This window comes from Lithobates pipiens, unplaced genomic scaffold (assembly GCF_037356315.1).
Source record: "Lithobates pipiens isolate NorthernLeopardFrog02 unplaced genomic scaffold, aLitPip1_a1.2 Scaffold_4, whole genome shotgun sequence".
Taxonomy (NCBI): Eukaryota; Metazoa; Chordata; class Amphibia; order Anura; family Ranidae; genus Lithobates; species Lithobates pipiens.
The window spans coordinates 2,978,251-2,992,892 of record NW_027507852.1 but is presented as its reverse complement, the minus strand read 5'-3'; the positions used below and the strand labels follow the sequence as shown (position 1 = coordinate 2,992,892).

The 14,642-nt window shown below is 42.9% G+C and overlaps 1 protein-coding gene across 2 annotated transcripts in view; it reads right to left on the bottom strand.

Moving 5' to 3' along the window:
* Positions 1-14,642, bottom strand: part of LOC143956699 (uncharacterized) — a 109,610-nt gene that overhangs the window by 77,661 nt on the left and 17,307 nt on the right. For both annotated transcript variants that reach the window (XM_077466896.1, XM_077466897.1), the window contains exon 4: positions 5,722-6,028. In XM_077466896.1, coding sequence (XP_077323022.1) covers positions 5,722-6,028 — 307 coding nt within the window. The remainder of the gene's footprint in view (positions 1-5,721; positions 6,029-14,642) is intronic.

The window sequence follows — 14,642 nt, the reverse complement described above, 5'->3', positions numbered from 1 at the left end:
GTCAAGGAATTTGATCAATTAAATGTGATGGACTGGCCAAGCATGTCTCCAGACCTAAACCCTATTGAGCATCTGTGGGGCATCCTCAAACGTAAAGTGTAGGAGCGCAAGGCCTCTAACATCCACCAGCTCCGTGATGTCATCATGGAGGAGTGGAAGAGGACTCCAGTGGCAACCTGTGAAGGTCTGGCGAACTCCATGCCCAAGAGGGTTAAGGCAGTTCTGGAAAATAATGGTGGATACACAAAATATTGACTTTATTTTTATTTTTTTACACTGAAATGTTAGAGTTAGCGACCAAGGAAGTTACATGAGTTGTAAGTGTGAACGGGTAAATGAGTGGTGTAAGTGGCGACTGAGAGCTTGTGGCAGGAGCCTCAAGGGGGAGGCCGTATTTGCAGAGGCTCGTAGTGCTAGGAATGGGTAAGTGATTGGTATAAGTGGCGACAGAGCTTGTGGCTGGAACCTCGTGGGGGAGGCTGTGTTGCAGAAGCTCGTGGTGCCTGTGAAAAGGTAATGAGTGGTATGAGAGGTGACTGAGAGCTTGTGACAAGATCCTCATAGGGGAGGACATGTTGCAGAAGCTTGTGGTGCCTGAGAAAAGGTAATGAGTGGTATGAGAGGTGACTGAGAGCTTGTGGCAAGAACCTTATGGTGGAGGTCATGTTGTAGAAGTTTGTGGTGCCTGTGAATGAGTAATGAGTGGTACAAGTAGCGACTGAGAGCTTGTGGCAGGGACTTTGTGGGGAAGCTGTGTTGTGGAAGCTTGTGGTGTAAACGGATAATGAGTGGTGTGAGTGGAAACAGAGCTTGTGGCAAAGAACCCTGAGAAGGAGGCCGTGTAGCAGAAGCTTGTGGTGCCTGTAAACAGGCAATGAATGGTATGAGCAGCAACTGAGAGCTTGTGGGAGAAACTTCATGGGAGAGGCTGTGTTGCAGTTTGTAAGTGGGGGGGAATTAGAGTGGCTGTATTATAGATGGAAACACACTGCGTGGTATTGTAAATTAAGTAACTTTAATTGCCAGATAAGCAACAGTGGAAAATTATAATATAATATGACATTTCTGCATGAGGAAGTAAGTATGATACAATTGTAGTCCCACTTTTCCTCTCAGCCAGCAAGACTGTCCTGTCACAGTTAACTGTATGTGAGGAGGCTACCTACATTTTGGAAGCACTATTTTTGTAGAAAGCACTTCCAACTAGTGCAGGATGGAATAACCTGAACACAACTGACATGTGAGTGGCCGAATTGTGTGCAACTGGAGAAAACGAGTGGTCGAATTGTGTGCCATTGGAGACGTGCTTGCAAAGATTGCAAGATAGTAGCGTCATCAGGGAAGCGAAAACAAGGACAAATCATGCCAACTCAAGTCGGAGTTATGAAGCTAGAGTATCGTGTGTGTATGAGTAAGTTCGACCGCATGAATGGTCTGAGTAAAAGACTGGTTGCTTGTGGCAGGAGCCTCATGAGAGAGTATGAGCTGCAGGAAGCTTGTGATGTGTGTGATAACTGGAACACTATGCCGACGCGACCGGTATTAGAATCGGGCAGTCGTAGAGTGTTAGGGTGCCACAACCTCCTCTATAGGGGCCCGCGGTCCCTGCCTGCAAAGAGCAAATTCCTAAGGCCTGGCTGAGCCAGTGTCGGGCCTGACCATGTGCTAGCTGCTCCTAGAGAGAGAGAGAGAGAGAGAGAGAGCAATAGTCTGCAAGCAAGAGTGTGCAGGAAGAGCCTGAAGGAGTGCACAGAGAGTGTATGTAATTGTCCCTAGCAATTTTGCTGTTATTCTACTGGGTATCCCATATATTTCCCATACCCCATCCAAGTTAAATTCCCTCAATAAAATAACAAAACAAAGCAACAGACTGTTCATTGTCTGGTAAGTGAATGCCAGGCCGTGCCGGGCAGGGTGACAGGTGGGCCACATCACTTAGCAACCCCTAGGGGGGTTCTGCTACAACTGTATGATGCATAAGCCATGTACTCATCCTAAGCTTAGTGCTTGGAAAAAAGTATTCATACCCCTTGAAATTTTCCACATTTTGTCATGTTACAACCAAAAACGTAAATGTATTTTATTGGGATTTTATGTAATAGACCAACACAAAGTGGCACATAATGGGAGGAAAAGGAAAATGATAAATGGTTTTCCAAATTTTTTACAAATAAATATGTGAAAAGTGTGGCATGCATTTGTATTCAGCCCCCCTTAGGCCGCGTACACACGGGCGGACTGTTCGCCCAACTTTGTCCGCTGAACAGTGTTTCAGCGGACAGTCCACTCGTGTGTGGGCTTCAGCGGACAGTTTCAGCGGACTGTCTGACGAACAAAGTCTTACGGAATTTCCGTAAAACTGTCCGCTGAAACTTGGTTTGAGCGGACAGTCCGCCCGTGTGTGGGCCAGTCCGCTGTACTTTCGAAATGAGCGAACTGTTCCCGCCCGGAGAAAAGTCCGCTCATTTCGAGCGCGTCTCCAGGTAGGCGGGGCCCGCGAAGGAGACTTCGCGGGCCCCGCCGCCTGGTATGGACTTAAAGGGGAACCCCAACGCCGAAAAAAATCGGCGTGGGGGTTCCCCCAAAGTCCGCAACAGACCCTTGTCCGAGCACGCTACCCGGCCGGCCAGGAAAGGGGGGCGAGCGAGCGCGCCCCCCTCCTGAGCCGTTCCAGGCCGCGTGCCCTCAACATGGGGGGTGCCTTGGGGAAGGGGGGGCCGCGCGGCCCCCCACCCCAAAGCACCTTGTCCCCATGTTGATGAGGACAAGGGCCTCTTCCCGACAACCCTGGCCGTTGGTTGTCGGGGTCTGCGGGCGGGGGGCTTATCGGAATCCGGGAGCCCCCTTTAATAAGGGGCCCCCGGATACCGGCCCCCCACCCTATGTGAATGAGTATGGGGTACAATGTACCCCTACCCATTCACCTGTGAAAAAAAGTACAAAAAAAAACACAACACAGGGTTAAAATATTTTATTGCACAGCTCCGGGGGTCTTCCGTCTTCGGGGGTCTTCTCGCCGGACTCCTCCGCTATCTTCTTGTAGCTCTTTTGCTAGCGGAGGAGTCCGGCTTTCTTCCTCCCCGCCGCCGGCCTCTTCCCCCTCTTCGGTTCTTCTGCCGGGCCACCGCGCCTTCTTATAGCTCTTTTACAGGCGGTGGCCCGGTCTTCTGTCGCCGCTGTCGCCGCCGTCGCCGCTGTCGCCGCCGTCGCCGCCGTCGCCGCCGTCGCCGCCTTCCGTTGTTCTTCTTCTTCTTCTTCTTCTTCTCCAGGAGATGTTGACACGACGCTCTCTCCGGCCGGAATGCCAGAGCCGCGCTGTGCGGCCACTTATATAGTGACAATGGAGCGGTGTCACATGGTATATGTCACATGGGTTGGTCACATGGGTTGATGTCACATGGGGACTATGACATCGTAAGGGGGCGGGGTCACCATGTGACCAACCCATGTGACATATACCATGTGACACCGCCCCATTGTCACTATATAAGTGGCAGCGCAGCGCGGCTCTGGCATTCCGGCCGGAGAGAGCGTCGTGTCAACATCTCCTGGAGAAGAAGAAGAAGAAGAACGGAAGGCGGCGGCGACGGCGGCGACAGCGGCGACAGAAGACCGGGCCACCGCCTGTAAAAGAGCTATAAGAAGGCGCGGTGGCCCGGCAGAAAAACCGAAGAGGGGGACAAGACCCCCGAAGTCGGGAGAAGAGGCCGGCGGCGGGGAGGAAGAAAGCCGGACTCCTCCGCTAGCAAAAGAGCTACAAGAAGATAGCGGAGGAGTCCGGCGAGAAGACCCCCGAAGACGGAAGACCCCCGGAGCTGTGCAATAAAATATTTTAACCCTGTGTTGTGTTTTTTTTTGTACTTTTTTTCACAGGTGAATGGGTAGGGGTACATTGTACCCCATACTCATTCACATAGGGTGGGGGGCCGGTATCCGGGGGCCCCCTTATTAAAGGGGGCTCCCGGATTCCGATAAGCCCCCCGCCCGCAGACCCCGACAACCAACGGCCAGGGTTGTCGGGAAGAGGCCCTTGTCCTCATCAACATGGGGACAAGGTGCTTTGGGGTGGGGGGGGCGCGCCTCCGTCGCGGGCCCCGCCTACCTTGGCACGCGCTCGAAATGAGCGGACTGTCCTCCGCGTGTGTGGGCGAGTCCGTTCATTTCAAAAGTTGCGCGGACTTAATACGACGAACTTAGTTTGCCGTATTAGTCCGCTCAAAAAGTGCCGTGTGTGGGCAAGTTCGTTCATTCAAAAGTTTGAGCGGACTGTTTGACGAACTTAGTTTGGGCAGACAGTCCGCCCGTGTGTACGCCGCCTTAGTCAATACTTTGTAGAACCACCTTTTCTGAAATTACAGTTGCAAGTATTTTTTGGGGATGTCTCTACCAGCTTTGCACAACTAAAGAGTGAAGTTTTTGCAAGATAGCTCAAGCTCTGTCGGATTGGATTTAGAGCACCTATGAACAGCAATTTTCAAGTCTTGCCACAGATTCTCAATTGGATTTAGGTCTGGACATTGACTGGGCCATTCTAACACATGAATATGCTTTGATCTAAACCATTCCATTGTAGCTCTGGCTGTATATTTAGGGTCGTTGTCCTTCTGGAAGATGAACTTTCACCCTAGTCTCAAGTCTTTTGCAGAGTCTAACAGGTTTTCTTCTAAGATTGCCCTGTATTTTGCTCCGTCCATTTTCCCATCAGCGCTGACCAGCTTCCCTGTTCCTGCTGAAGAAAAGCATCCCCACAACATGATGCTACCCCCATCATGTTTCACGGTGGGGATGGTGTGTTCAGGGTGATGTGCAGTGTTAGATTTCTGCCACACATAGCGATGAGGCCAAAAAGTTGCATTTTGGTCTCATCTAACCAGAGCACCTTCTTCCACATGTTTGCTGTGTGCCCCACATGGCTTCTCGCAAACGAGACTTCTTGTGGCTTTCTTACAACAATGGCTTGGAGTGCACGACTAATAGTTGTCCTGTGGACAGATTCTCCCACCTGAGCTCTGCAGCTTCTCCAGAGTTACCATGGACCTCTTGGCTGCTTCTCTGATTAATGCTCTCCTTGCCCGGGCTATCAGTTTAGGTGGACGGCCATGTCTTGGTAGGTTTGCAGTTGTGCCATACTTTTTCCATTTTCAGATGATGGATTGAACAGTGCTCCGTGAGATGTTCAAAGCTTGGGATATTTTTTTTTTTTTATAACCTAACCCTGCTTTAAACATCTCCACAACTTTATTCCTGACCTGTCTGGTGTGTTCCTTGGCCTTCATGATGCTGTTTGCTCACTAAGGTTCTCTAACAAACCTGAGAGCTTCACAGAACAGCTGTATTTATACTGAGATTAAATTACACACAGGTGGACTCTATTTACTAATTGGGTGACTTCTGAAGGCAATTGGTTCCACTAGCTTTTAGTTAGGGTTATCAGAGTAAAGGGGGCTCAATACAAATGCACGCCACACTTTTCAGATATTTGCTTATAAAAAATCTTGAAAACCATTTATAATTTTCCTTCCACTTCACAATTATGTGCCACTTTGTGTTGGTCTATCACATAAAATCAAAAATAAAATACATTTACGTTTTTGGTTGTAACATGACAAAATGGGGAAAATGTCACTGGGTATGAATACTTTTTCAAGGCACTGTATATGCTACAACAATAATAAGTACTAATACTTAGATAAGTGCTTCTTGACCAGAGTTGAATCTTACCCTTATATGGAGTGAATCATTTAATAGAACATTTCTTGGCTTGAGGTCCAGGTGCAATAGAGGAGGAGAAAGGCAATGCAGCCAGTTCATACCTAATGCCACTTCATGGAGAAAGCGATACTTTAAGGCCCATGGAATCTCTTGGACTTTCTGCATTAGTGTGCCTAAGCAGCCACACTCCATCCACTCCATTACAATACATGGTGGTGCTTTCACTATCCCAAACAAACGGATTACGAAATAGTTTTCGGAGGCATGCTTTATCTTCTCAGCCTCAGTAAGTAAATCCTCAAGATGTGGTACATCCCTGTGAAAGGGTAACAGAAAAGCATAATTACATACAAACCCCACTAAACACTCTGGGATCTAATTATAAAGTAGTGAATATGACTTTCACCATGTTTGTTTGTTCAAAGTCCCATCCACAGCACAACATGACCTGTTTTTATAATCTGATTGATTAGGCAATTTATACACAACCTCACTAGAGTGTGTTTTACATCAGGGACTCCAGGCAGCCGTCCCTGGGAAATATATACAAAAAAAGAAATGTCTTTACTTTGACGTTTTAAACACCCAACAGATAGGGCATTCACTAACATTCCTGTGCCTGCTATGTAAAAATGTCTTTACCTGGAAGTCCTTTCATTTTATTCGAATACATGTTCTAGGGAGTAGGGATGAGCTCAGGCGTGTTCGCATGGAACACGTGCAGAGCAAACCAGGGAGTCGGCACAGCGCAGCGCTGTGCTAATCACAGGCAGTGAGACATTGCCCGATCTCTGCAGCTGCGCATCGGGGCAATGTCTCACTGCCTGTGATTAGCGCAACACTGCGCAGACTTCCTGACAGGCTCTGCACGTGTTCCATGCGAACACGTCTGAGCTCATCCCTACTAGGGAGCATTAACTGAAGTCTCCCTGAACTCTAGTTAAAGCAGCCTAATTGCACTTCACATGTTGACCAGCATCCCTGATTGCTGACAAGGCCCAGGGGTTGAGTAAATAATGTTTATGAGGAGGTGTTCTGCACTCAACCTGCCAAAAAAATTTTTTTGGGGAAGGGTTAAAGTGGATGTAAACTTCTGAAATGGAAAAAGAACAGAGCATATCCCTCTAAAGTGTGTACTAGCCTCAGTCCAAAGCATTGAGTGTCATTTTAATTGTAAAATAAATTGTAAATTGTCATTGTGCTTTTAAATGAGAAGATCCAACATTCCAGTTAAAGCAATGGTTCAACTCAAAATATTTTTTCTTTATGGTTGGAAGATAATGGAATCAAAAGGATGAATACTGTAATGGTCTGTGCTGCCTACTTAGCTGGACCACTGGCTTCTCGTTTTATTTTTATTTTTTATACAAGTTAACCCGCATTTCCACATTTCTATACCATACTGCCATGGGTAAGAGACTTCATACTTGGCCTCCACCTGCTAAGTATGTCCATTACAGATAATACTGTCAAGAAAAGCTATTCTAAGGACATGCATACATTTGTGCAATTGTAAATTTACCTACTGTGCATAAGCTGCATGGTGTATGGACCCTAACCTCAATGATGGAAAAATCTTTATTCTATATAGGGAGACTGCATAATATATTCACATTTATTCAGTACCACAAACAGGTCATACTAGAAATAGGTCTTGAAAATGTGGATGTGCATTCTCTGCTAGGAGCCTATTTATCATTTTCATAGTCACTGAGGGTACTGGAGAAGCCACATTGTCTGACAAACATCCAGCTGACATCATTTTGTGTATCAACATGTATAGATGTCAAACTCCTGTCACTTTATATTATTAGATTCGCAGGTTCATTTATTGCTTTCAATATATATATATATATATATATATATATATATATATATATATATATATATATATAATATAATATAATAATATATATAACAATAGGCTGGTTCTTGGTTACTTTACAAATGTAGAAAGTTTGCAGTGAAACAAGATCGAATGCTTTATCATTTTGAATGTATCCGTACAGCTAAGTGGCGACCATATTTTTTATTTTTAATAATGTTTTTTTTTTTAAACTTGTCTTTATTTATATTATTATATTATAATTAGCGACCTATCGGGTCTGGTAGATTGTTAAGCCTCATACACACGATCGGATTTTTGGCAGACAAAGCACCAGAATTTTTGTGAGGTTTTTTTTTTTTTTTTTTAAAGATTGCAACAAGTTCTATTCTAGTATCTTCATTGAAATGTTGTACTTATAATGTCAAAGGCCTTAATAATGAGGTCAGATCTTATATAGTCTACATAAAGCTAGGGCCGACATCATACTCCTTCAGGAGAACCATTTTCGTACTGATGGCATTCCTTTATGTTCTAATAAACACTTTCCCCAGTGGTTTCATAGCACTGCCTAATTCAAAGGCAAGAGGGGTCTCCATCGCTTTTCATAAAAATTTACTGGTTCAGCAGCTGGAACATATAGCTGATCCTAATGGTAGATATCTTTTACTTAAATTTCGGGTTTCAGGATAAACTTTTAACAATTGCTAATCTTTATATTCCGAATCATTATCAGACCACGTCAATTTCTCATTATCTTCGGCTCCTAGCAGATTTTTCAGAAGGTGTCATTATTGTAGGAGGAGATCTCAATTTAGCCTTATGCCATGTACACACGACCGGACTTTCCGTCAGACTAGGTCTGAAGGGATTAGTCCGTCGGACAATCCGATCGTGTGTGAGCTAGTCCGATCGTTTCTCCAAAAAAAAAATCAGACAGACCTAGAAATAGAACATGTTTCAAATCTATCCGACCAAATACGACACAAGGGAAGCTATTAGCTACTGGCTATTGAACTTCCTTGTTTAGTCCCATTTACGTCATCACGTTCAAAATGAACGGACTTATGAACAGACTTAGTCCGTTCGTGTGTGGCCAAGTCCGTTTGTTCGGAAAGTCTGTCGGAACTCCGCCGAAAGTCCATCGGGAAGACCGTCGGACCTAGTCTGCCAGAAAGTCCGGTCATTTGTATGCGGCATAAGAGCAGTGGTCATTAACCCTGTCCTCAGGGCCCACTAACAGGCCAGGTTTTATGTATTACCTTTGGGAAATGCAGACTAGAATACTGCAATCACTGAGCAGCAAAGTATATCACCTGTGATGTATTTCAGTTATCTTGCAAACCTGGCCTGTTAGTGGGCCCTGAGGACAGTGTTGATGTCCACTGCCTTAGAGCGCCAGTTGGACACCTCTGCTCAGCGTTCCAGTATTCCTCACTCCCAGTTGAGAGCTTTCAAAAAACAACTGTTTTATCATAGGTTACTTGATCTATGGCGGATCCTATATCCTAATGATCATAATTATACATATTTTTCATCAGCCCATAAATCCTATAGTAGACTATAGACTATTTTTTTATCGGGCCAAAAGGTTTTAGAGTGGAAGCCTTCTTTGGAAATAGGATTGTTTATTTGGCCTGACCATTCACCGGTATTTTTATCAATATATCCCCCTCAGACTCAGGGCACAAGTTGGTCTTGGCGTTTGAATGATACGCTCATGTCAGACCCACTTTGTCACAAAGCAATTGTGGAGCAACTTTGTCACTGATTATGAACAGGATGAAACAGCGCTACCACTAAAATGGGAAGCTCTTAAAGCAGTATTACAAGGGTTGTTCATCCAACATGGTTCTCGTCTCAAAAAAGAAAGAACCGCGCCTAAAACTTAATTCCCTAGAAACTCTACATAAAGCCTCACAATCTACAGAAATTCTAGCTAAAATATAGTCTACTATGGCATCGTTATTAGAGTTGTTGGAAGCATCTCACAGTTCATATAAACATAGATGTGCCTTAAAGCGGAGTTCCACCCAAAAATGGAACTTCCACTTTTTGGAATGCTCCCCCCCACCCGCGGGTATCTATGCCACTTCCAACCCCCCCCCCCCGCTGTCTTCTGGGAGACACATGGATCCCCAGAGACAGCAGGGACCAGCGGGAACGTGCAGCGCGAGTCGCATGCGCAGTAGGGAACCAGGAAGTGAAACCGCAAGGTGGTGGCGGCAGCACCCGAGAGCTGAGGGACAGATCGGCTGTGGGTGCCAACATCGCGGGCACCCTGGACAGATGTCTATATTTTAAAAGTCAGCAGCTGCAGTATTTATTAAAAAAACAAAAATAACTCTGCTTTAAGTAGTTACAGATATGGGAATAAATGTGGGCGACAGTATATTGCATATATTGCATCCCCGTCCTCCCCATACTTTTATTGCTAGTATTAGGAAGTTGTCGGGGGAAACTGCCTCAGACCCACAATGTCTTCAACAAACATCCAGGTAATATTTTTCAGTTCTTTATAATCTGGCTCAACCATCATTTCTGGAAGATACAGGATTTTAAACTCATTCTATTGAAGACCATGTACAGGAAACTGCTATTCCAACATTAGACGCTGACTATAAGGAAATTATTGGACTACCCTTTCTCAAGTGAGGAATTATTGGGAGTAATTTTGGATAATCCATCAAGTGAGAGCCCTGGTCCACATGGATTTACTCCAAAATGTTATAAAACGTTTAAAGAATATTTGTCCCCATTTATGCTCCAGGTATTTCATTTCATCTCCTCCACTAACCTATTTCTGACTCAAACACTGGACACCCATATCACTTTGATTCCTAAACCTGATAAGGACTTGACACTATGTTCCAGCTATCATCCAATATCTTTAATCGGAGTAGACATGAAAATTTACACCAAACTGATTGAGTCATGTCTCCAATCTCTTATTCCGAGTTTAGCACACAAAGAACAGACTGGAATTGTTCAAAGAAGAGAAACACGTGATAACAAAAAAAACACTCTTGCTTATGATCTATGCCAAAACAGCTAAAATACCAGCATGCCTTCTCTCGGTTGATGTGAAGAAGGCTTTTGATGTCAGATGGCCTTTCCTCAAGCATTCCTTGAGGCAAATAGGGATATGCCCAAACTTGCTTCATAAGATCTTAGCACTATATTCTAAACCCAAGGCTAGAATAAGGATTAATGGATCATTGACTACAAGTTTTTCTATACAAAATGGTACTCGCCAGGGAGGCCCTCTGTATCCTTTGCTTTATGTTCTAGTAATGGAGCATTTAGCAATAGCAAGCAGACAGAATCTTTCTATCACTGGCATAAAGATAGATCAGCAGGAAATAAAACTTTTCCTTGTTCGCTGATGATCTGTTACTCTACATTACCAACCCACATATCTTTGTGCCTTCTATTTTATCTGAATTTCAGAGTTTTGGAGTGCTGAGTAATTTTAAGGTAAATGTATAAAAATCAGAAATTCTTAATATGTCATTTTCATCACACCAAGTGACAACAATGAAGAATAATTTTTTGTTTAGATTCATCTATACTGAAATATTTAGGAATTAATATTCCTTCAGCTCCGATCCATTTATATTCGACAAATTATATCCCTCTTATGCAACGTACTCTTCAAGATCTTAAAAAATATGATTCTAATCAAATTCTAATCTTCATGGTTCGGGAGGATTAACACACTGAAAATGGACATAATACCCTGTTTTCTGTACCCTTTTCAAACTATCCCTGTTCCTGTTCCTAGATCTTTTTTTTCGAATTTTACAATCTGCTTTTACAAAGTTTATATGGGGGCACAAGAGACCTAGATTAAATAGGAAAACATTAACATTACCTAAAGTGAAAGGAGGAGATATACCAGATCTATAGTATTAATATGTTGCAGCAGTTCTGACTAGTTAGTGGACTGGTTTCACCATTCAGATACCAAGCAATGGGTATCAATAGAACAGGGGTTGAATCAGTTTGATCTTCAGGCACTTCCTTGGTTACACCTATCTTCCCGTAGTACTCAAGAAAACATGCTCTCTTATTTAACTTTTCTTACATCTCATTTATTGAGCATTTGGTATAAAATTATTTCGCGGTTAGGGCTTTCTTCGCAAGTAGGACCCATGACACCCTTATTTGGCAATCCTCAATTTCTGCCTGCAGTAGATTGGTTACAGTTTTTAATATGGAATAAGGAGTCTCACCGAAGAGTGAGACAGATTCTCTGTCAGGGCAAACTTCCATCCATAATGAATTAAATTTCTACACATCAGCCCTCACTTATACAATGGTAGGAATAGCAGCAAGTAATGTCATTCCTGTCCTCTACTCCCTTAAACCAATCTTTTGATAGAGATCTAAATTTGTTTGAGTCTATTTTGTTACAAAGTACTAAACTAAAACACGATCTATCAGCAATATATAAGATTCTTATTGCAAAAAAACATCCTGAGCCCCCAGAATTTACAAATAAATGGGCATACGATATTAATGTTCAAATTGGAGCAGAAGAGTGGGAGAAATAATTTATTTTCAAACATTGCTTGTTTCTCGTTGGTATAGATGTCCAGCATCCCTGCATCGTATATACCCAGATGCATCTGACATATGTTGGTGGTGTTCTTCTGCTAAGGGTTCGTTGGTACACATTTGGTGGGAATGCCCCCAAATCCTTATTTTCTGGACAGGATCAAGCAGCTGCATACTACAGTTACAGGAGAGCTAGTCCCCAATACACCACAAATTACTATGCTATCAATTATCCCAGGCTACTATAAAAATATTAAAAAGAGTCTACTTAGACACTGGTTAACAGTGGCAAGATTGGTTATCACGTGACATTGGCGATCAATACAATTGCCATCATTGAAGGAATGGATAATGGGAATGGATTACATTGAGAGGATGGAGACCATCCTAGCACACGAATTGGATACATATGAAAAATGCCATCAGGTATGGGCACCCTGGAGGATTTATAGGGAGTCATCAAGAAATTAGAATGATTTATGGGAATTTAAGCAGAATCTAAATAAGACATAATAATCTTTCAAAACATGATTTTTATGTGTTGCCATCATTTTCCCCCATGTTTTTTGTTTTGTTGTTGTTTTTTTGTTTTTGTTTTGTTTCTTTGTTATGCAAGCTTGTATAATGTATTTGTAAATTGACTGGTATGATTATGCCATTAATGTATGCATATTTGTCTATTTGTATAATAATTTTCCAATAAAATCAAGATTGAACAAAGACTTTTGTCCGAAGGGCATGTGACGGGAACTTGTCTTGCATGCAAACGGTACAAAATTGTCGACAACAAACACGAACGTAGTGATGTACTAGACGTACTACGAGCCAATAAAGAGGAAGTTCAATTGTCAGGTGCCACCCTTTGTGCTCCTTCTGCTAGTTTCATGTTAGTAGAAGTTTGGTGAGTTTTGATTCACACTTTTCATTTCGTGCTTTTCATTTTGTACTTTTCATTTTGCGCTTTTCAGTTCATTTCTGAATGACCGTTCGTCAACCTGCCATGTTGCAGAGAATCAGAGGAGAGAACGTGCTATTATTGGCCATGGAGTTATTGCTTTGACCCAAGTCCAGTCCAGGAACAGGAGGAGGAGGATTTCCTGGAACAAAAATTGGTTGCTTAATCGTGACCAATTATGTCATATGCCTTTGCTGTGGGAGCTCCAGGAGAATAATCCGGATGATTTTCGGCATTATCTCTGGATGACGGACCCCTGCTTTCACCAACTCATGGCATTGTTGACTCCCTATATTAAGAAGCAGGACACATGCATGTGTTATATTTTTGGATGCATAAAATGCACCTTTTGGTTGAGTTCTATTGGCTATTTTGTTTTCTTTTTGTAATGCACAATAAAAAAAATGACTAATACTTGGCTATGTGTTTTACTTCAAATGACAGTTTTACATTATACAATGTAAAATTAACAAGGGACACCAACATAGTTGTATCTTTGAGATTAAAAACTACGGGATAATAGTGTTGTGGTAATTTGGCCAAAAAAATAAAAAATACAAGCATAATAATATTATTCTTGATATCACTAGAAAACAAAAGAATTTTTAATTACGTTTGCCATAACTCCATCAATTTTACCAGCAAAGCAGCTTCATTATTATCCCATTAAAGAAGAGAATTGTGCACTGCATTTCGCCAATTCATAATTTGCCGCATCACAAAACACGGCTTGACCTTGCTTTCGATGCATGTGTGTTTTTACACTGGACTTTTGTGTGACGGACTTGTGTACACATGATACGAAAATCTGACAACAGACCGTTGTCCGCCGAAAATTTACTAGCCTGCTAACCAACATTTGTTGACCGAAACATGGCCAACAATTGTCTAATGGAGCCAACGGTTGGATTTTAAACAGTCTATCATCACACAATTTCCTGCCGAAAATCCAATCGTGTGTATGAGGCTTTAGGCATTACTAGATATATAGCAGTCACAAATAGAGGGCTTTTTAAAAATTGTATGGTGGTAGTTTTGTATATTAGATCTTAAAGAGAAACTTTTGCCTACTGATCCTAAATAAAACATAAAATCCCTAATCCCTGTATGTAAAATAAAATTAAACATACTTACTAGTCCAAGGAGTCCAGTAATCACATAGAGAGTTAGTAAAACTGGCACAATAGATTATGTTATGAAAACAAAAACGTATGGGTGTGTGTCTGCCCAGTTATGTCTATGTTTGTTGCAGTAATTCAAATATTTTACGGATGTTCCACATGGTGGTTTTGTTTGGTTGGAGTGCTGTGTATGCCCTGGTGTTTAGGCAGGGTTGCTCCTATATTTACCTGTCAGGTATAGCTACCTTGGCCAATTGTTTGGGATCAATTGATTTCACTCTAAATCTATAATTAATGCACTTCTCTCTTTTGCCGCTAGGTGGCCAGTTACCCGGTGGCATTATATACAAGAAGGGCAATGCAAGGCCATATTATGGGTATATGGGGTATACCAGCCAATGGGCAGAGGTTTTCTTAAATCCCTTGGCCTGCTGAGAGAACCTTAATTTCTGGGTGAAGTCAGGTGATC